Source organism: Pelmatolapia mariae, linkage group LG10_11 (assembly GCF_036321145.2).
Source record: "Pelmatolapia mariae isolate MD_Pm_ZW linkage group LG10_11, Pm_UMD_F_2, whole genome shotgun sequence".
Lineage (NCBI taxonomy): Eukaryota > Metazoa > Chordata > Actinopteri > Cichliformes > Cichlidae > Pelmatolapia > Pelmatolapia mariae.
In genome coordinates, this window is record NC_086236.1 from 40,860,035 (window position 1) to 40,881,275 (window position 21,241).

A 21,241-nucleotide genomic window follows, 5' to 3' on the forward strand; every position below is an offset into this window, starting at 1 on the left:
AGCCAGCAACTTTCATGTTCAACTTTAAATAATTTGCTCTAAAGGATGGGAACTGTTGGCAACACATGGAATCAGTGTTCTACGCCCTAGTCTTTTAAAAAAAAAACAAAAAAAAAAACTGTACAAAATATAGAGGCATCTTTTCTTAAACTATATTAATCATATATATTAATTGATATTAATTAATATCAAGATTAATAATCACAAGAACCCTTAAGATGAGATAGATAAACTTGTCACTGCAATACTGTCATGATAAATATGTAAGGAATTTGCATGTACTTACCAAAAATAACACCGTTTCCTTGAATAAACAATAACACATAAGGGGAAGAAAATCTGCCAGAAAAGGAACGCAAATACAAAAAATTAAAATGAGGACTTTAGAAAGACAAACAATTACCCTTTCCAAGCCATTAGTGCATTACTTCATGATACTCCCTTGTAACAAAACAAATCTTACTTGTGCCTCTGTACAAACTACAGATGGCACGATACCACTTTTTTATGTCCGATACCGATATCATAAATTTGATTATCTGCCGATGCCGATATGAATCGGATATAGTGTATTTTATAATAAATAAAACTGTTTTTTATAAATATTTTGCTGCATTTTGTATAAGTTCATACTCAGTTTAAAAAAAACAAAACATTAAAGCTATTCTGTTATACCTGTATGCAAAAAATACACTGCACCCAAAATATTTTATACTTCAGCAATACTGATCAACGTAAAAAACTTACACCATCCTCCTTATTCAGGTATTCTAAACAGTACATAGAAATATTAAACAACCTAACTAATAGGGCTGCCAACTCCCAGCAAAAATGTTAGGAAACCACCCCGACCCTCTGCCTCATAATGCTTAATTGACATAATCTACTTTAATGCACAGAAATCAATTATTTTTCTACAATAATTAGATTCAACATTTTTCTTCAATACAGTTGCAGACAGCACAGATGGTACCTTCCCAAAGGAAAAAGCGCTATATGTATTACTATTACTAGGGTATATATTAGACTTAATATTTACTACATACAATAATGGATTTCTATACATTTAACCAGATCACCACTTTGGTTGTAAGATTTAGATAACTATTTATTAAAAGCTAGACATTTTAAATGAGAATAAGAAAGAAAATTATTTATTTGTGCCCCCCTTTCCCTGTTAATGCCCTACCTGGCCCCCTGGCAAAACTTTGCTAGATCCGCCCCTGCACAGTTACCAGCTGTCAGCTACACAGAAAAGGATCCTGGTGTTATTTGTCTCTCAGAAACAGTTCATAACTTCCCTTCAACTCATTCATGTCACCTAAAATGTAAACCTGTTTCTTCATTTCCTGTTCAGCTCTAATGATTCAGTAAAAACATCTCCTTCATGTTTCCTTCTCACCACATATCCAAACTGATATCATGACCAGCAGCTATTATGGCTGTGGCTCCAAAAAACACAAGCGGATACTAGAAAGTAATATTAAAAAAATTCTAGCAACAGCTTATCAAGCTTAAACGTGCTGCTGTTGTTTATCTGCCGTTTTCCTCTTTCTAGCGCAAACTGGGCGATTAACAAACGAGACAGACGGGACTAGCGACAGAACAGCCGATCAGCTGATAATTGATCAGTTTCATGATTGAAGTAGCAACAGGAGAGGGAGGGGGGAGAATGAGGGAAGAAGTTTTAGCTGTTCAGCGTGAAGACACCGCATAACTCTGTGGTGTAATTGCTTTGTACAGTAGATGTTAATGCAGCCGGTCAGTGTAGTTAGGCTGAAGGCAGCTAGAGGGCGTGTGGTTTGGTGAATAGGATGTTATGTGATGGGCAGAGCAAGAATGAAAAAAATAAAGTCTGGTTATGAATCGTACAGTGGACCCGCGTATAATTGAATAACACGACATGGTGTCAGAAGTCCTGTACTGATCCATATAACCTCGACTGCACGAACCTGTGTCTGGGGGAGCTCGCGGAAAAATGAGGGGAGAATATGGCGGAAGAGACTGCACAGAGGGCACCGGCGGGGCCGAGCGCGACATTTAGCATCCAGCCCCCGGAGTCCTTTGACTTTTCAAAACCGCAGGAGTATTCCAAATGGATACGGAGGTTCGAGAGATTCCATCTCGCCAGTAATTTGAACGTCAGTTCGGAGGAGAACCAAGTCAACACGTTGATTTACTGCATGGGAGACGAGGCGGACGATGTGCTTCGTGGTCTGAGTTTAACAGCTGAGCAAAGGACAACATATGAGGGGGTACGTGATGGTTTCCAGGCTTTTTTCATTGTGAAGAAAAATGTGATCTATGAGCGCACCAAATTCAATATGCGCCGACAGGGAGAAAATGAGACAGTGGATGCTTTTGTGACAGCACTGTATGCGCTAGCAGAACATTGCAACTATGGAGTGCTACATGATGAGCTGATACGTGATAGGCTCGTTGTCGGTCTCACAGACAAACGGCTGTCAGAACGCATGCAGCTAGACCCAGATTTGACTTTGCAGAGGGCTATCAACATGGCGAGGCAAAGTGAAGAGGTAAAGCGGCAACAATCCTCCATACGAGGTGATACTAGAGCTGAGGCTAGCGATGCTCAGTCCGTAGATAGAGTGCACAAAATCAGTCGTAAGCCTGTTAGAACCAAACCTCTCCAGACTGATAGTCGTCCAGGTAAAACACGTCGATTCCGAGAGGACGGCAAAAAAGGGCAAACCTGTCAGAAATGTGGTGGCGCTCCATCCCATTCAAAGCAGGATTGTTCAGCGAATGAAGTGAAGTGCCATGCATGTGGGAAAAAAGGACATTACAGGCGCGTATGCAGGGCACCTAAAACCGTGCATGAGGTTGAAGAAGATGTACATGGTTTGTTCCTAGGCAGTGTTAAGTGTGAGGGTGAGCCGTGGACTGTCGACTTAAGCATAAACAACAAAAACGTGTCATTTAAAATTGATACGGGTGCCGATGTGACAGTCCTACCCCTTAAGGTGTTTAAGGAGCTCTACAGACACAACTACCCCCCCAGTCTCCACAAATCAACCAAGGCTCTGCTGGGTCCCGGGAGGAGTCGTTTGGATGTCGTTGGTGTCAGTGAGCTTGCACTGAGGAAGGGAGACAAAGAAATACTAGAGGATGTCTTTGTCATCAGACACCTGCACACTGCTTTGCTGGGGAGGCCTGCCATTAGCAAGCTGGAGCTTGTGGCCCGTCTGGAGAGCATAACTATAGAGACGCTTAAAAAGTGCTACCCAAAGCCATGCAATGGTCTCGGTGAAATACGTCAGCCGTACGACATCAAACTGAAACCTGGAGCTCAACCTTTTTCCTTGAAGATGCCACGGAGAATTCCATTGCCTCTAATGGACAAAGTTAAGCAGGAGCTGGCCCGTATGGAAGAACTAGGGGTGATCAGCAGGATCGAGGAGCCAACTGATTGGTGCTCAGGCATGGTGGTGGTACCGAAGAAGTCAGAAGATGTACGCATATGTGTCGACCTTACACACCTCAATGAGTCTGTGTGCCGAGAGAAGTACATACTGCCATCGGTGGAGGAAACATTGGGCAGATTGGCTGGTGCCAGCATATTCAGCAAGCTGGACGCTAACATGGGGTTTTGGCAGATACCTCTGACGGAAAACTCAGCCAAATACACCACTTTCATCACACCGTTTGGGCGTTATTACTTCAAGAGACTGCCCTTCGGGATTGCTTCAGCGCCGGAGCATTTCCAGAACAGGATGGTCACAGAGGTCACAGATGGTATGGAAGGGGTGGTTTGCCACATGGACGACGTGCTGGTCTGGGGCAGAACGCAGGAGGAGCATGACTCTCGCCTACACGCTGTGCTGGGCAGGATCCAAAAAGCTGGCATCACCCTAAATATTGACAAGTGCGACATCGCGAAACAGCGGGTGACGTTTTTAGGGCATGTTCTTTCAGCCAGCGGTATCAGCCCTGACCCAAGCAAGACCCAGGCTGTGAGGGAGATGAAGGAGCCACAAAGTGTGAGTGTGTTAAGGAGCTTTCTGGGAATGGTTAACCAGCTTGGGAAGTTTATCCCACAGCTCGCAGAGAGAGACAAACCTCTAAGAGACTTACTGTCTAAGAAAAACTGCTGGAGATGGGACATTGACCAGGCTACAGCATTTCAGAACCTGAAAGATGCGCTCACATCACCGCCAGTGTTGGCCATGTATGACCCAAGCCGTGACTGCAAGGTGTCAGCGGACGCATCATCATATGGCTTAGGGGGTGTGTTGCTTCAAAGATGGGACGAGGAGTGGAGACCCGTTGCCTACGCGTCACGCTCCCTCACTGCAACAGAACAGAGATACGCTCAGGTTGAAAAGGAGGCTTTAGGTCTGACCTGGGCTTGTGAGCGGTTCCGCAACTTTCTTATTGGCAAACACTTTCAAATGGAGACAGACCATAAGCCGCTGCTGAGTCTGCTGGGGGCACAAACTCTGGATGCGCTCCCTCCCAGAATTCAACGCTTTAGGATGCGCCTCATGCGATATTCCTACTCGATTTCGCATGTACCAGGCAAGCACCTGTGGACAGCTGACACGCTCTCACGATCTCCAGTGAAAGCAAAAGAAACACTTCAAGATAAGGAGCTGTTGGAGAGCACAAATATTTATGTGGACATGTTGATGGACAATCTGCCAGCTAGCAACAATTTCTTGGAGCAGCTGAGGGAAGAGCTGAAGAGAGACAGCGTATGTGCTCGCGTGATGCAGCTGTGTGAGGAAGGATGGCCCACACATTTCAACAGCGAACCAGCGCTAAGACTGTACTGGGCAGAACGGGCGTTCCTCACCGTACATGATGGTCTGCTAATCAAAGGGGACAGGTTGGTTATACCTGCAACAATGAGAAATGATGTGCTCACCAGGCTACACGAAGGTCACCAGGGAGTAGTTAAGTGCAGACAGCGGGCACGACAGTCGGTTTGGTGGCCAGGGCTAAGCCAGCAGATAAATGAGCTTGTTCTTAACTGTCGGACATGTTGCCAAGAGAGGGAAAACCGCACAGAACCGCTGATGCCATCACAGTATCCGGGGCGGCCGTGGCAAAAGCTAGGAGCTGATCTGTTCATGCTAAAGGGGAAAACCTACCTTCTAGTTGTGGATTATGCCTCAAGATTTGTTGAGATTGCCCCTCTCACACCTTCAAAGTCAGAGGATGCGATCCATCATCTCAAAGGGATTTTTGCACGTCACGGGATCCCTGAGCAGCTGGTAACAGATAATGGGCCACAGTTTTCAGGGGCAGCTTTTGAGACATTTGCAAAAGTGTATGGCTTCTGTCACATTACAAGCAGCCCGAAATATCCCCAAAGCAATGGCGAAGCCGAACGAGCAGTTAAGACTGTCAAGAATCTATTGCGGAAAGCCGCTGATCCACACTTGGCTCTGCTCGCTTACAGAACCACCCCATTGCAGAATGGATATAGTCCAGCCCAACTCTTGATGGGGAGACGGCTTCGCACCACAGTGCTGCCATCTCTGCTTGACCCCGCACTTCCTGATAGTGTGGTTGTCGACCGGCGGGAAAAGGAGAGGAGGACTAAAGAGGCACAGTCATATAACCTTCGTCATTGCGCACGCAGCCTCGACAGGCTCACTCCAGGCCAAGAAGTGTGGATAACTGACCAGAGAGCAAGCGGCGCCGTTATTGGCAGTCACTCCACACCATGATCATATCTCGTGGAGGGACCTCGTGGGACAATTAGGCGGAATCGTCGGCACCTTGTTCCCATGAAACGCTCTCCGGACCAAACTGAGAGCGATAATGGGGAGCCAGAATCTGCAGAAGCCGGGGAGCAGGGCTCCATGGACATGCCAGAGACAGTTTCTCCAGAGCTTCCATCTACACCCAGAACCAGATCTGGAAGAGTGGTTGTGAGACCAACCAGAATGGACTTGTGATGGATCAGAGGGAAAGGACAGTGTTAGACAAGAATACCCCTCTTTCGTAGTATTCTTTGCACAGTAAGGGGAAAAGTGTAAAAGCTAAGAGGTTGTCATTTTCAAATATGCATGTTCAGAAGTTAGGAAATACAGGGGGTGTGACGAGTTAGCATGTGAGAATTTGTGTTACTTAACAGGTTAATTAGAGTTAAGATTTTCGTTATATAGTATTCCTTACAGGTAAGCGCAGGACCAGACCTTCCAGCCACAGAGGCAGAATAACCCTCTAAGGTCTGGTGAGTCAGTGGTAGTCTACCCATTGATTCTAGAAAGGGGAGATGTGGTGTAATTGCATTGTACAGTAGATGTTAATGCAGCCGGTCAGTGTAGTTAGGCTGATGGCAGCTAGAGGGCGAGACCGGTGTGGTTTGGTGAATAGGATGTTATGTGATGGGCAGAGCAAGAATGAAAAAAATAAAGTCTGGTTATGAATCGTACAGTGGACCCGCGTATAATTGAATAACACGACAAACTCAAGCTTTGTGTCTTTTTTCATTCTAGCTGAAGTACGAAACAAATCGCTTCCATTCCCCCTCAATACAAAACTCTGACAGCCAGTCCAGCTGTGGCTCCATACATCGGTTGTTAAGCTCAACATGGAAATACTATGCAAACATACAGAGATGAACTTACACACTCGCTTTACTTCTCTGTGTTAGTTTTCTCTGAGATTAAATGCAGCGGTTTGGAAGCACGTAGCGAGGCTTCAAATGCTAAACCAGACCGCTGACAGGTCTCGCACTCAACAGCTCTATCACGTGAAGCAAATTCTTTTCTGAGTTAATTTCAGTCTTGACAAACATCACTCTCAGTGCCTTTTGATCTCACATTTTTGGCAACCACTGAGTTATTCTCCTCCACAGTTTACAACCATTATTTGTTTCTGCACAAAAGACGTTGTGCAACGCCAATCCTACTTATTTCCTACTGCACCCCTGACTGTGCAGGTGCGTTCAGAAGCCCCCTCTCCCGCCCGACTATTCCTTAATGCCAATGTTGTGGCGGGAGGGACGATTTCTCAATTTAAAACTGCAGGCTGTCTGTACAGTGAACTTTACAGCTAACTACAACAGAGAAATTGCCTCGTTTCATAATTTGTTAGTACAAAGTGTGCCACCAGAACTAAGCTAAAAACATATGACATTTTAACGTAGCAGTTTTCATCAATACAATTACTCTTTTAATAGAGCAGTAGCTAATAGAGCACATAGCTAGCTTAAGTCAAATCACGACAAAGTTCAGAGGTGTACAACTACTTAGACTTCTTTCTCCATGTGCACACGTCTTAAAGAGTCAACATGCTTTGACTGAGGTAAAAAAATAAAACAAAAACGACCGGAAAAGGTTTACTTACCGAAGCTAGACCACCTTTACACGAAGTTGTGTGATTAACTTCAGCCGCTTACAGCACACAAAGCGTCCGCTTTTTCAGTCCGCGCACAAAATGGTGGCCTGTCCTAACGCATGCGCAAAATGGCCGAGCAGATGCTATGAAAAACATACTTAAGCATTTTGAGCTACATTTAATTAACTAAAATTAATTGGATTATAACGCAAGGAATGTATTCTGGAGTTACTCGAATTATATATGTAGACAGGAATTACTCATTTGAATTAAAAAGATATACCAAAATAAAATATGCTATATCTAAAAGGAGCCAATATCACTTTTTTCAGTGTGGGTTATAAGTTATCCTTTCAACAGCTACTGAAAGTAGCTGTTGAAAGGATAAAGTTGTGGTATATCAGTGGTTAGACATACCATTATTACTTTAGGATTAGTTTAACACAAAGTCAGGGCTGACCCGGACCATTGCCGTGAGTTACAGTGCGCAGCATAAAGGTCCTTTCACATTGGACGCAGGATGTGCTGCTAATGCTAACTAAAAGCAAAGGATCCAGAATTTGTCCAAAATTCGTACTTGCAACTTGCAGAGTTTCACACATATTTTTTTGGCTAAGTCCACATACAAATCTTTTTTACACACACACAAATTCTTTTTACACATACAAATCTTTTTTACACACACACAAATTCTTTTTACACATACAAATCCTGATTTACAAGTGCAAAACTGATTTACAAGTACAAAATATGACCACTATTTGAGCCCATAGGACAGCTTCTGACGGACAGGTTTGACTGTAGGGTCAATTTTCACTTTACGCACAAAGGCATGCTCACAGCTAATTTCTGGGGCAGCAGGAATGCAAGAAGCAGGTGATGGGTTTGTAAACATCACAGAAGCAGTAGGACCAGTACATGTAGGTAAAACAGTGTTGCCCGCAATGCTGACATTCAGCACTTCCATGAGGTCTCTTCCAAGAAGAGGAGTTCCTTTTTTTTTACAACAAAGAACACAGCTGAGGTGGATGTATTTCCTCTGCTCACTGCAACTTGCAGACAGACCTAACACAGAAATCATATTCTTTGTGTATGTAACCAGTTGAAGGTCAGGTGGTTTTAGTGGCATATCACACTAGATGTGGTTAGGCAAGATAGAAACTGTAGAGCCTGTGTCCACAATCAGTTCAATGTCCTTAGCTGAGGAGGTAGGTGTGCTCACATTTATGCTGCATTGTAATCCTTTTGATTCATGCGAAAGACCTGTTAAGTAAAGAACTGTCAGTTTCGGTAAATGGTCTTCCCATACATCTCTTGTGTTGGATACGCAGCAGAGACAGACAAAATGCCCAATTTTATGACATGTTTACAAGTAGCTTTAGCAGCAGGACACTGATGAAAGTTGGCTAAATGACTGTTTGAACCACATCTAAAACAGTTTGATTTTTTTGTCACATGAGATGGCTTTGCAGGGTGAGCATTGTATTTATGTTTCCTCTGCATGGAGTGTGACTGAGACTGCACAGCTTGGGCTGGAGTACTGATGTCTGCAGCTATGGATTTAGCTTGTTGAACTGCAGATTCAGTTTGTGTTGCCAGTGTAACAGCTTTATCCAAAGTCAAATCAGGTTCAAGCAAGAGTCTTTCTCTTATGCTGGGACTAAACACATGTTCAATTAGCCGATAACCGATCATTTCTTCTGTCCTGTCACCAAAGTTACATTTAGAAGCAAGGTCACACAAGCTGGCCACATACTGAATAACAGTCTCATGTGAAGCCTGTACTCGCGTGGTGAAAATATGTCTTTCCACAACAACATTTACCTTGGGTGAAAAGTGTTGTTCTAGAGCATTAACAGCAGAGGCGAAAGTATCACCTGTATTTTGCAGTGAGTAGGAAATCCTTTGTCCCTCTGTTCCTAAGCAGTGAAGTAAAGTATCTCCTCTTTGTGCTTCAGGCCAAGCAGTCCCTGTTGCATTGATCACAAGCAAATAATTGTTGAACATACATATCCAGATGTTGAAGGGCAAAGCAGGATCTCCATGGCAAGGCAAAAACATTGGCAGTGGATGAATGTTTGCAGCCATGATGACTCAGCGAATAAAATCACCATAGGCAGAAAAAATATGCAGGGTCACTCGTCGCCACAATGTAAGGATGGCTGGTAATAAAAAAGTCCTTGTTAAGGAGCAAGTGCTCTTTAGTTAAAGCAGCACACAACCTTAATCGTAGAGGTAGCAGGGTGTTACATACATTTTTAGTTCGCCATCTTAACTCCATTTTTCTACCTCTATTTTTCTAACTCTGTAACTCTGTATTTAGCCAGCCAGAGAGCCTAGCTGCCAGGACACGCTGGGCATCGCCACTAGACAGCAAGGCTAGCTGACAGGAAATGCCAGGCACCACCACCAATTGACATCTTTTAATAAAGAAAAAATATGCGTATTTCTTTTAGTGACTACATCTCCAAAGTGTGCTTTGGAGATGTAATCAGGCCCCATCCCAAGATGGGGCCTGATTATTTAAGACCTTGTATGTGAGGAGCAGGATTTTGAATTCAATTCTGGATTTAACAGGAAGCCAATGAAGGGAAGCCAAAGCAGGAGAAATATGCTCTCTCTTTCTAGTCCCTGTCAGTACTCTTGCTGCAGCATTTTGGATCAGCTGAAGGCTTTTCAGCGAGTTTTTAGGACATCCTGATAATAAGAGACAGGATATTTCTAACTTTAGAGATGTTGCGCAAATGGAAGAAAGCAGTCTTACATATTTGTTTAATATGTGCGTTGAAGGACATGTCCTGGTCAAAAATGACTCCAAGGTTCCTCACAGTGTTAGTGGAAGCCAAGGTAATGCCATCCAGAGTAAGAATCTGGTTAGATACCATATTTCTAAGATTTTCAGGGCCGAGTACAATAACCTCAGTTTTATCTGAATTAAGAAGCAGAAAGTTAGCGGCCATCCAGGTCTTTATGGCTTTAAGACATTCCTGCAGTTTAACTAATTGGTGTGTGTTACCTGGCTTCATGGATAGATAGAGCTGCGTGTCATCTGCATAGCAGTGAAAATGTATGCTATGTCTTCTAATGATACTGCCTAAGGGAAGCATGTATAATGTAAACAGAATTGGTCCTAGCACTGAACCCTGTGGAACACCATAACTGACCTTAGTGTGTGAAGAGGACTCTCCATTTACATGTACAAATTGGAGTCTATTAGATAGATATAATACAAATCACTGCAGTACAGTACCTGTAATACCTACAGCATGCTCTAATCGCTCTAATAGGATATTATGGTCGACAGTATCGAACGCTGCACTGAGGTCTAGCAGGACAAGCACAGAGATGAGTCCACTGTCAGAGGCCATAAGAAGATCATTTGTAACCTTCACTAAAGCTGTTTCTGTGCTGTGATGGGCTCTGAAACCTGACTGAAACTCTTCAAATAAGCCATTCCTCTGCAGATGATCTGTTAGCTGTTTGACAACTACTCTTTCAAGGATTTTTGATATGAAAGGAAGGTTGGAGATTGGCCTATAATTAGCTAAGACTGCTGGGTCTAGAGATGGCTTTTTGAGTAAAGGTTTAACTACAGCCAGCTTGAAGGCCTGTGGTACATAGCCGATTATTAGAGATAGGTTGATCATATTTAAGATCGAAGAATTAATTAATGACAGGACTTCTTTGAGCAGTTTTGTATGAATGGGGTCTAAAAGACACGTTGATGGTTTGGAGGAAGTAATTATTGAAGTTAACTCAGAAAGATCAATTGGAGAAAAAGAGTCTAACTTAACATCAATGGTACTAAGAGTAGCTGTAGACGATATTACATCTGTGGGATGATTATTGGTAATTGTTTCTCTAATGATAAGAATTTTATTTGTGAAGAAGTTCATGAAGTCATTACTAGTTAGCGTTAAAGGGATGGTTGGCTCAAAAGAGCTCTGACTTTTTGTCAGCCTGGCTACAGTGCTGAAGAGAAGCCAGTCGATTATCACTGGCTCCACCGAGCTCAACCGCCAACCAACAAAGCTCATAGGAAGACCAAGCCGGGCTCCACCACCAGCCAGAGAGGCTAGCTGCCAGGACACGCCAGCCACGAGCACCAGCCAGCGAGGCTAGCTGACAGGAAATGACGGGCACCACCACCAGCCAGCGAGGATAATCGTCTAGCTCCACCAACCTCAACCACCAATAAACGAAGCTCACAGGCAGAACAAGCTGGGCTCAACCACCAGCAAGAGAGGCTAGCTGCCACCAGCCCCAGCACCAGCTGGGCACCACTACCAGCCAGCGAGGCTAGCTGACAGGAAATGCCGGACACCACCACCAGCCAGCGAGTTGGATTTAGATCTGGACTTTGACTGGACCATTCTAACACATGGATATGTTTTGTTTTTAACCATTCCATTGTGACCCTGGCTTTATGTTTAGGGTCGTTGTCCTGCTGGAAGGCGAATCTCCGCCCCAGTCTCAAGTCTTTTGCAGACTCCAAGAGGTTTTCTTCCAAGATTTCCCTGTCCCTACTGAAGAGAAGCACCCCCAGAGCATGATGCTGCCACCACCATATTTGACTGTGGGGATGGTGTGTTCAGAGTGATGTGCAATGTTAGTTTTCTACCACACATAACATTTTGCATTTTGGCCAAAAAGTTCCATTTTGGTCTCATCTGACCAGAGCACCTTCTTCCACGTGTTTACTCGGTCCCCCAAATGGCTTGTGGCAAACTGCAAACGGGACTTCTTGTGGTTTTCTTTTAACAATGGCTTTCTTCTTGCCACTCTTCCATAAAGGCCAACTTTGTGCAGTGCACGACTAATAGTTGTCCTATGGACAGATTCCCCCACCTGAGCTGTAGATCTCTGCAGCTCGTCCAGAGTCACCATGGGCCTCTTGGCTGCATTTCTGATCAGTGCTCTCCTTGTTCGGCCTGTGAGTTTAGGTGAACGGCCTTGTCTTGGTAGGTTTAACTGCTTGCTTTTATGTTGCTTTTATTATTCTACCATGTACAGTGTCCTTGAGTGTTCTGAAAGGCTTTCAAATAAAATGTATTATTATTATTATTATTATTATTATTATTATTATTATTATTATTGTTTACAGTTGTGCCATACTCCTTCCATTTCTGAATGATCGCTTGAACAGTGCTCCGTGGGATGTTCAAGGCTTGGGAAATCTTTTTGTAGCCTAAGCCTGCTTTAAATTTCTCAATAACTTTATCCCTGACCTGTCTGTCTAGATGTGCAAAGCTGGTAGAGACATACCCTAAAAGACTGGCAGCTGTAATTGCAGCAAAAGGTGGTTCTACAAAGTACTGACTCAGGGGGCTGAATAATTACGCACACCCCACTTTTCAGTTATTTATTTGTAAAAAATGTTTGGAATCATATATGATTTTCGTTCCACTTCTGATGTGTACACCACTTTGTATTGGTCTTTCACATGGAATTCCAATAAAATTGATTCATGTTTGTGGCTGTAATGTGACAAAATGTGGAAAAGTTCAAGGGGGGCGAATATTTTTGCAAGACACTGTATGTAGATTCTTCTGGGTCACTTGGGAAGTTTTGTAAGCAAAATTGACGATTGCAACGCACCCCATGAGCAGCCACAAAAAACAAAAAACAAAAGTACAAAGTCTTAAAACAATAAATAACATGTTGGTAAAGATTGGTGAGCTATTCTCTGGGAAAGCACACTTTGGAGATGTAGTCACTAAAAGAAATACACATATTTTTTCTTTATTAAAAGATGTCAACAAAACAATCAGTCCCTTTTCAGTAGCTGTGTGCAAACACTGGGGTGGCTTTTGCTCCTGAGGTAAAGCAGGTCATTTTGGTTCAATCCCTGGCTGCTCTAGTTTGCATGTTAAATATACTAACCCCACGTTGCTCTCCAATGCATCCATTGGAGTGTGGGAGTATTATACCTTATAACATTTAAATAGAAAGTCAAATAGAAATAATAATAACAATAAGCATAGAAGAAAAAAATCTTGCACAGATGGGTGAATGAGCCATGCTGTATAAAGGGCTTGAGTGCTCAGGTAGAATAGAAAATTACTATATAAGAACCAATCAATTTTCCATGATGTTTTTCTTAAGTTATGCAGCTCTATTTTTTTCTGTCATTTGGCAACCCCATTTCTGCTTTTGATTTTGGAAATAGAAACCACTAATCTCATTATGCAATTTTAATAAGATAATATGTGTTTTTGAAAATGTATGGTTTCAATATCTAAAGTTTAAGAGTCAAATTCTGGTTAAAATAATAATAAAAAAATCAATTTGTCTATTGTAAAAGACCGTGGACCCATGTGCACATGCCCAGGCCATATTAGAAAGGACAGAACCCCGGCTTTAAGACCCCGCATTCATGACCCGTGATGAGCCAGCGTATTAGAGTACTGTTGCCGCGCTGTCCCACTGTGCAAAACGAACACTCCTGTTTACCACAAATCGTCTGTTAACCTGGAATTGAAAGCATATCCTGCTCCGAAAAGTGAGGACGATAACTGTGGTTCAAAGCTCGTAGAAGGGGTAGCAAGCCGTACGACCAGTCCCTTAAAATGCTCCAGTAAGCGGCCACTACTAACAACTTAGCTTTTGTAAATAAGAAACGATCCTTCCCCCAGCTGGCTGAGCTGAAGGGAGACGCTCTGCTGTCGTACCAAGAACAACCTCCGATTTTTTGCTTTTGCTTTATTGTTTTCTTTCTCTCTTTTTTAAAGTGCTCTGCGTTTGCAGGAAGACTTTAGCGATGTGAGAACAAGACTGGAGATATTTTTGATTCGACTTCAAGGCGGCAGCTTAAGTTTGTGGCGCTGCTAAGAGTACGTTCGAGTTTTGATGCTAGTGTAAACCCATTTATCTGTCTGGACCATCAAAGCGCTGAAGTGTGACAGAGTGACTGTTTGGATTCCAGGAGAGCGATGAGAAGAGCGTTCGGATGCTCAGGCTCGCTGAAGATAGCTCTTCAGTTTTAGGCTCCCCTTCGTCTTTTTTTTTTTTTAAATCCGTGTGGGCTATTGCAGATCCGTTTGGTTGGCGAAGGTCCTTATCTGGAAACATTCAGTACCAGATTTACTCCTCACCCCCTTCAACGATCAAACAAGCCGGGAGCAGACCCTCGCTGTCCCACAGTAACGGATTTCTTTTTGGACTGAGGCAGTTGAATGGATTTTCCGGTACACTGCTAAAATTGGTTAAAAAGAACTGTTCGAGATTCAAATAATTTTTCGGTACCAGCTTACTCGTACTCGTAAATGCTCCACTTTGATCGTTGATAAAGGAATATATCTGTGTGAGATATTCAAAGGCAAAGTACTCCTGGTTTTGTTTCCTGATTATTTATTGTGATATTTGAATACGCTGGTGGAGAAAATGAACGTGTATGTCGTGTGCCTTTTCCTTACTTTGGATTTAGCCACCGTGGCTTTCTGTCTGTCTACGTGCAGTACGCTGGACATGGATCAATTCAAGAAAAAACGCATCGAAGCCATTCGAGGGCAGATTCTGAGTAAGCTGAAACTCGCCGCCCCCCCAGAGGACTTCCCCGAACCCGAGGAGGTGTCCCGGGACATCGTCTCTATCTATAACAGCACCCGGGACTTATTGCAAGAAAAAGCGAACGAACGGGCGGCGACTTGCGAACGGCAGCGGAGCGAGGAGGAGTACTACGCCAAAGAGGTGCACAAGATCGACATGCAGCCCTTCTACCCGTCAGAGAGTAAGTCTGTGTGCCCGCAGTGATACCATTTCAGGCTAAAAGGCACAACTTCGAATACCGCTGTTACGCGTGTTTGTGATTCTTTTGGAAAATCCTCTCCATCACGCTGGGAGAGTGAAAACCAGACAGAGCTAATATTAAAAATAAGCTACACTTTTTATATATCGGTCGCTTCTACTCTTCACAAGGCTGTGTGTTGCCTTGTAACTTTACCATTACACACCAAGTCAGCTGGCCACAATACATTTGTGAGCATGAACCTATGTTCGCTTCATCATGTCGCTAATTGAACTTGATATGTTTTGCTTCCTGATGTACATATTGCACATGCAAGTTTATTTTCCTTCCTCCTTCCTTTATCTTAGGGCTAAAACTGCAATTTGAGACAAAGAATTAACTAAATATATGGCCAGATTCTCTCAGGATTTCATGATAGATTAGTGATAGTTGATTAGTCTGTTAACTTATTAATTTGGCATTTACCATCCAGGTGGAATGTTACCCGCATTACTCACCACTCTGACCACTACAGTTTATATTCAGTCACACACACGAATTCATAGTTGTTTTGGGGGGGTTGTACTACATTACAGTTTTAGTTGCAGCAACTGTTACTCTGTTATTTTCTCGAGGGTGTGTGGTTAACCCTTTTCTACTATTCTAATGTTGTCAATTTCTAATTTTTGTAAAATATGCTGCTTTGCTGCCAGTATGTCAGTGAGCCAGTTCACATGAGTGATTGGTTATGTTGTAAAAACCTCTTTTTAGGTAGTCTAGTTCATAGCTAGAATGATCCTGGGTTAGCCGTGGTTGTTGAAACAAGATTTAGTCAAGTAGGGTAACAAAAATATACTTTGTATGTTAAACTTATTATTGACAGGATTATCAAGGTAACAACTTCCCAGGACATTTTCCCATAAATATAAATTGTCAGTGCTAATGACTGGTTGAAAAAAATAACATTTATGCATTCAAGTTTAATTGTACAAATGGAGTAACACAGTAGTGCTGTGGATAGCACTGTCATCTTCAGTGGTGGGATTGTTAAAACCCTTGCTGGACACGAATGGCCCCAAAATTTTGTTGTGCTTGCTGCTGCGTTCTACCTGTACATAATTTTGTTACACCCATTTTATGTGTACTAGACACACCTGTTCTGTCAATTCAAAACATGCATCACTCATCCATAAAGAAGAAAGCTTTGGCACTATCCCTACTAGTGAAGAGGTGTGTTGTTTCCACAACATTGCTTTCCTCACAAGTCTAGTGGCATTCAGTCAGTCAGTCAGTGGCATTCAGTAGTGGCCTCATTGTTTGACAAACAAAAAGAGCAGCTACACAGCACACTACGGTTGCAAAGGCCCGGTCACCTCTCGACTTCAGTCGAGACCTAGGTTGTGCTAGGAGCATCTGATTGGAAGATCTTAGTGCTCTATTGGGATTGTACAAATGGAGGAGTTCGGAAAGATAGCTGGGCGCTAAATCATTTAGAATATTAAAAGTGAACAAAAGAATTTTAAAATCTATACGATATTTAACAGGGAGCCAATGTAAGTTGGCTAAAATTGGAGTGATGTGTTCATAGATTCTAGTACCTGTCAAGAGACGAGCATCTGCATTATGAACTAACTGAAGCCGGTAAAGAGAAGAGTTTTGGAGGCCCAAGTAGAGGGAGTTACAGTAGTCCAGTCTGGATGTGATAAATGCGTGGATAAGCTTTTCAAGGTCCTTTAAAGGAAGGAATGGCTTTGCATTGGATATCTGACACAACTGGTAAAAGCTGTTTTTTACCACAGTGGAGACCTGTTTCTCAAGTTAAAAAGAGCTATCCAGGAACACTCCGAGGTTTCTTACAGTGAGCGAGAGATGGCTAGCAAGAGGACCTAGGGCATCAGCTAATTGGTCTGGCAGAATGTGACTATCAAAAACTATGATTTCGGTCTCAATAACTGAAACTAGCTGACCGTAGCACAAGTGTGCAGGAAGAAGTTGTTTTGAACATTTATCCCTGTGTCTGCAGGGGTTTACTCTAGGTATTTGCTCTTTTTTACACAGTCCAGAGGGATAAAATTATCCAGGCATGTGAGGCAGGAAAGGTGTTTAAAACTTAACTGTGGTTAATGACTATATAGTTTATTAAGTGTGCCTATGCACAGAGGCACACTTATTACTATTCGTCGGATTTATTATTATTTTTAAGTGTGCCTATGCCAAGAGGCACACTTATTACTATTCCTCGGATTTATTATTAAGTGTGCCTATGCCAAGAGGCACACTTATTACTATTCGTCGGATTTATTATTATTAAGTGTGCCTATGCCAAGAGGCACACTTATTACTATTCGTCAGATTTATTAAGTGTGCCTATGCCAAGAGGCACACTTATTACTATTCGTCGGATTTATTATTCTTATTGTGTGGATGCCTCAAGGCATCCACACTATTGTTTTCCTGTTTCTCTTTATTCTTTATCTTTATTATTGTGTGGATGCCTTTGAGGGCATCCACACTATTGAGTTCCTGTTTCTCTTTATTCTTTATACTTTATTCTTCAAGTTGCTAATTTCTTTGCCGCTTAACTACTCCCTCAGTTTTCATGCTATTTTCTCCATTCAAACTTTAAAAAATTCTGCTCTTTCTGCTAATGTGTCCTATATCTTTTGGTAATCATAACTTCTATACTTTTTGAGATATTGAATTTTTTTTGCAATATTTTTTGCCCATTTCTGCCATATTATCAGTGGCGTCACTGATTTTCTTGCTGGGATGACCTGTGTTTTAGCTCAGTGAGATGAGCATCCGTTCTCAGACTGGGAGGCCCGGGTTCAAATCCCTCTTATGGCAACATTTCTTTCAGTTAACAGTTAAACTTTTTTAACTCTTTTCAACACAAATTTCAGCTTTTTCACCACTTTTCAGCAGAATTTTCAGTTTTTTCACCAACTTTCGCTTTCTAGTTGTGTGGATGCCTCAAGGCATCCACACTATTGTTTTCCTGTTTCTCTTTATTCTTTATTATTCTAGTTGCTTCCGTACGTTTTTTGCCGTGGAACTACTCCCTCAGTTTTCAGCCGATTTTCTCAGTTCAAACTCTAAACTGTTCTGCTCTTTCTGCTAATGATGGCTATGACTTTTGGTGTTTATTACTATTATACTTTTTAAAATATTACACTTTTTTCCTTTAATTTGTCCCATTGAAATGAATGGAAAACTTCCACAACTCAGCTAAAACTTGCTTGGTTTTGAAACTTAACTACTTCCTCATACTTTCACCTAGAAACTCCATTCAAACTTTAAAATGTTCTCAAAGTATTGGACTATTCCTGTGTGATTCAGCTTTTTCAGACCTTCTACCGTTTTAATCTTATCTCTCTTTAAGTTTTCAGTTGCAAAGTTGTGATTTTTCAGAAAATACATGCGTTGCTATGGTTGCTATGCAATTAACTCAGAGTGTGTGCTGGTCTGTTCTGAATTTTCTCTTCATGTCTGAACAACTTCTTGCTACTCGCTTAATTTTCACTCAACCCCCACAAATTATACATCAAAACGTAGGTATTTCTGCTGGCTTTCAGACAATGTTACTATCTTTATTGTGAGATTTACCGTTTTTTCGCAATTTGCCTCGAAGTGACACATGGTCTGGTTACTCCCCATTCAAAGTCTATGGGGAGGTTTTGAAATTCAGAGCTGAAATTCTGTAACGGGAGGCATTTTTAAATCGCCATATCTCCTTAACAAAGCAAAGTTAGGACATGAGGCTTGTGCCAATATATCTTCAGACACTGCTGATACTCACAGTGGAAGCAGTTTTTACATTCATCTTACCGTTGAGCCATAAATTACGTTTGTTTGAGGGGTGGGTATCTGTCCTCCTCTCAGTTTTCACACTCTGAAAATGAAGCCGTTTCTTCTCTTGTCATATCTCCGCGACGGATGTAGAAAGAGCTATGAAAATCGCAGTCAAAATACACCAAAGTCCGCTGATTCACCCAGTACAAGAATTATGCTGCTAGCCCTCCTAGTTTTTGAGTTACACGACGTTTTGTAACTCCAAAAAGCGGCGCTTTTCGCCGCTCACCGCGATCTATTTTCTGACTGCCCAAATGTCTGTCTTTCAGCCGCCCGCCCCCTTGCCAGGTGGCGCAATCAGTAATGACACGGCTCTGCACCTCAAAGGTCGTGGGTTCAATCCCACCTTGGTCAACATTTGTTTTTTCACTACAAATTTATACACTATCACAGACCTGTCATTTATATTGATCATTTATTACAATTCTGCAAAGTTTTATAATTTTAGCAGCTTTTCTAATATGGACCGAAATACATACAAGTACCCAGCCTAATGAAGCAGACAGAGGCAGTAGCTCTGATTGGTGAATTTGAGCAGAATCAGGTTGTTCTTTCATTTCATTTCTTTATTTATTTCACACATGGTTCATCGTGTTTCTTTTTCTACATACAGAACCTTCTGCCTCTTTTCAGCAGAAATTCTGCCTCTTTTCAGCAGAAATTCTGCTCATTCACCTCTTTTCAGCGCAACGTTCTGCTTCTTTGCCTCTTTTCTGCAGAAATTCTGCTGATTCATCTCTTTTCTGCAAAATTTTCAGCCTTTTCACCTTTTTCAATGCTTTCATCTTTTTCAAATCATAGAGTTCAAATCAAAATATAGTATTTTCACCAAAGCATTGTATTTGTACGAAGTACAGTATTTCTGCCAAATCATAGAATTACTGCAATTCCATAGTATTTTGTGGAATCCCTATTGTTATAGTATTACTTCTAAGTCATAGTATTTCTGCTTTTTCATAGTATTTGTACTGAAACATAGTATTTCTGCCAAATCATAGTATTACTGCTATTTCATAGTATTTGATTGAAATTACAGTGTTTCTGCAAAAACATTGTATTTCTGCTACTGTATTTCCGCTGTATTACGTAGTGGCAAAGTAGGAAGCTGACTGTTACTAAGTGCATCAGTGTACATAGGTCATCTCTTGTGTTGGAGTGCCCTCTTGTGGCACCTTTTGGGTAGTGCTTTAGTAAACATGAACACTACAAAGAAGTGGAATCAGACTGGTTTGTAGTGGAGGAATTTGTTGCCAGTTTCTTTCATCTTTAATCCGTATTCATGTTGTAATGTAGTAGTACCACAATATGGCAGAAACACTATGTTTTGGCACAAATACTTTGATTTGGTATACTTTAGCTTCTTCACCCCTTTTCAGCAGAAATTCCAGCTTTTTTGGCTGTTTTCAGAAAAAAAACTCTTTTCAGCAGAAACTCTGCTGATTCATCTCTTTTCAGTGCAAGTTTCTGCTTCTTTGCCTCTTTTCTGCAGAAATTCTGCTGATTCACCTCTTTTCTGCAAAATTTTCAGCCTTTTCACCTCTCATCAGCACAATTGTCAGCAGCTTCTGCTAATTTCAGCAGAATTGTCCGTCTCTCCGCCTCTTCTTTGTAAGAATGACTTTGGCTCAAGGAAATGAGTAGCTGCCGTTAGAGTAGGAGGGCCAGGTTCAAATCCTGCTCAGGGTGACCTTTTTTTTTCCACCACCATACAACTTTTTGCAACTTTTCATCGTTTTCAGCTTTTCAGCAGACAGCTTCAGCGTTCCAGCATCCACACAGCATTTTCGCAGGAAATGCAAATTTTTCTAGTCTTTATACTTTATTGTGTGGATGCCCTAAAAGGGCTTCCACACTATTGAGTTCCTGTTTCTCTTTATTCTTTATACTTTATTGTGTGGATGCCCTAAAGGGCTTCCACACTATTGTTTTCCTGTTTCTCTTTATTCTTTATTATTCCTCTAGTTGCTTCCGTACGTTTTTTGCCGATTAACTACTCCCTCAGTTTTCAGCCGATTTTCTCAGTTCAAACTCTAAACTGTTCTGCTCTTTCTGCTAATGCCAGCTATGACTTTTGGTGTTTATTACTATTATACTTTTTAAAATATTACACTTTTTTCCTTTAATTTGTCCCATTGAAATGAATGGAAAACTTCCACAATTCTGCTAAAACTTGCTTGGTTTTGAAACTTAACTGCTTCCTCATACTTTCACCTAGAAACTCCATTTAAACTTTAAAATGTTCTCAGATTATTGGGCTATTCCTGTGTGATTCAGCTTTTTCAGATCTTCTACCGTTTAAATTTTATACCTCTTTAAGTTTTCAGTTCTAAAATTGTGATTTTTCAGAAA

At 41.9% G+C, this 21,241-nt stretch overlaps 1 protein-coding gene across 3 annotated transcripts in view; it reads left to right on the forward strand.

Moving 5' to 3' along the window:
* The first annotated feature begins 13,787 nt into the window (after positions 1–13,787).
* tgfb2 (transforming growth factor, beta 2) overlaps positions 13,788–21,241 on the forward strand; it is a 170,656-nt gene continuing 163,202 nt past the window's right edge. For all 3 annotated transcript variants that reach the window (XM_063487167.1, XM_063487166.1, XM_063487165.1), the window contains exon 1: positions 13,788–15,043. In XM_063487167.1, the coding sequence (XP_063343237.1) occupies positions 14,698–15,043 (346 nt within the window). In that variant the 5' untranslated portion in view covers positions 13,788–14,697. The remainder of the gene's footprint in view (positions 15,044–21,241) is intronic.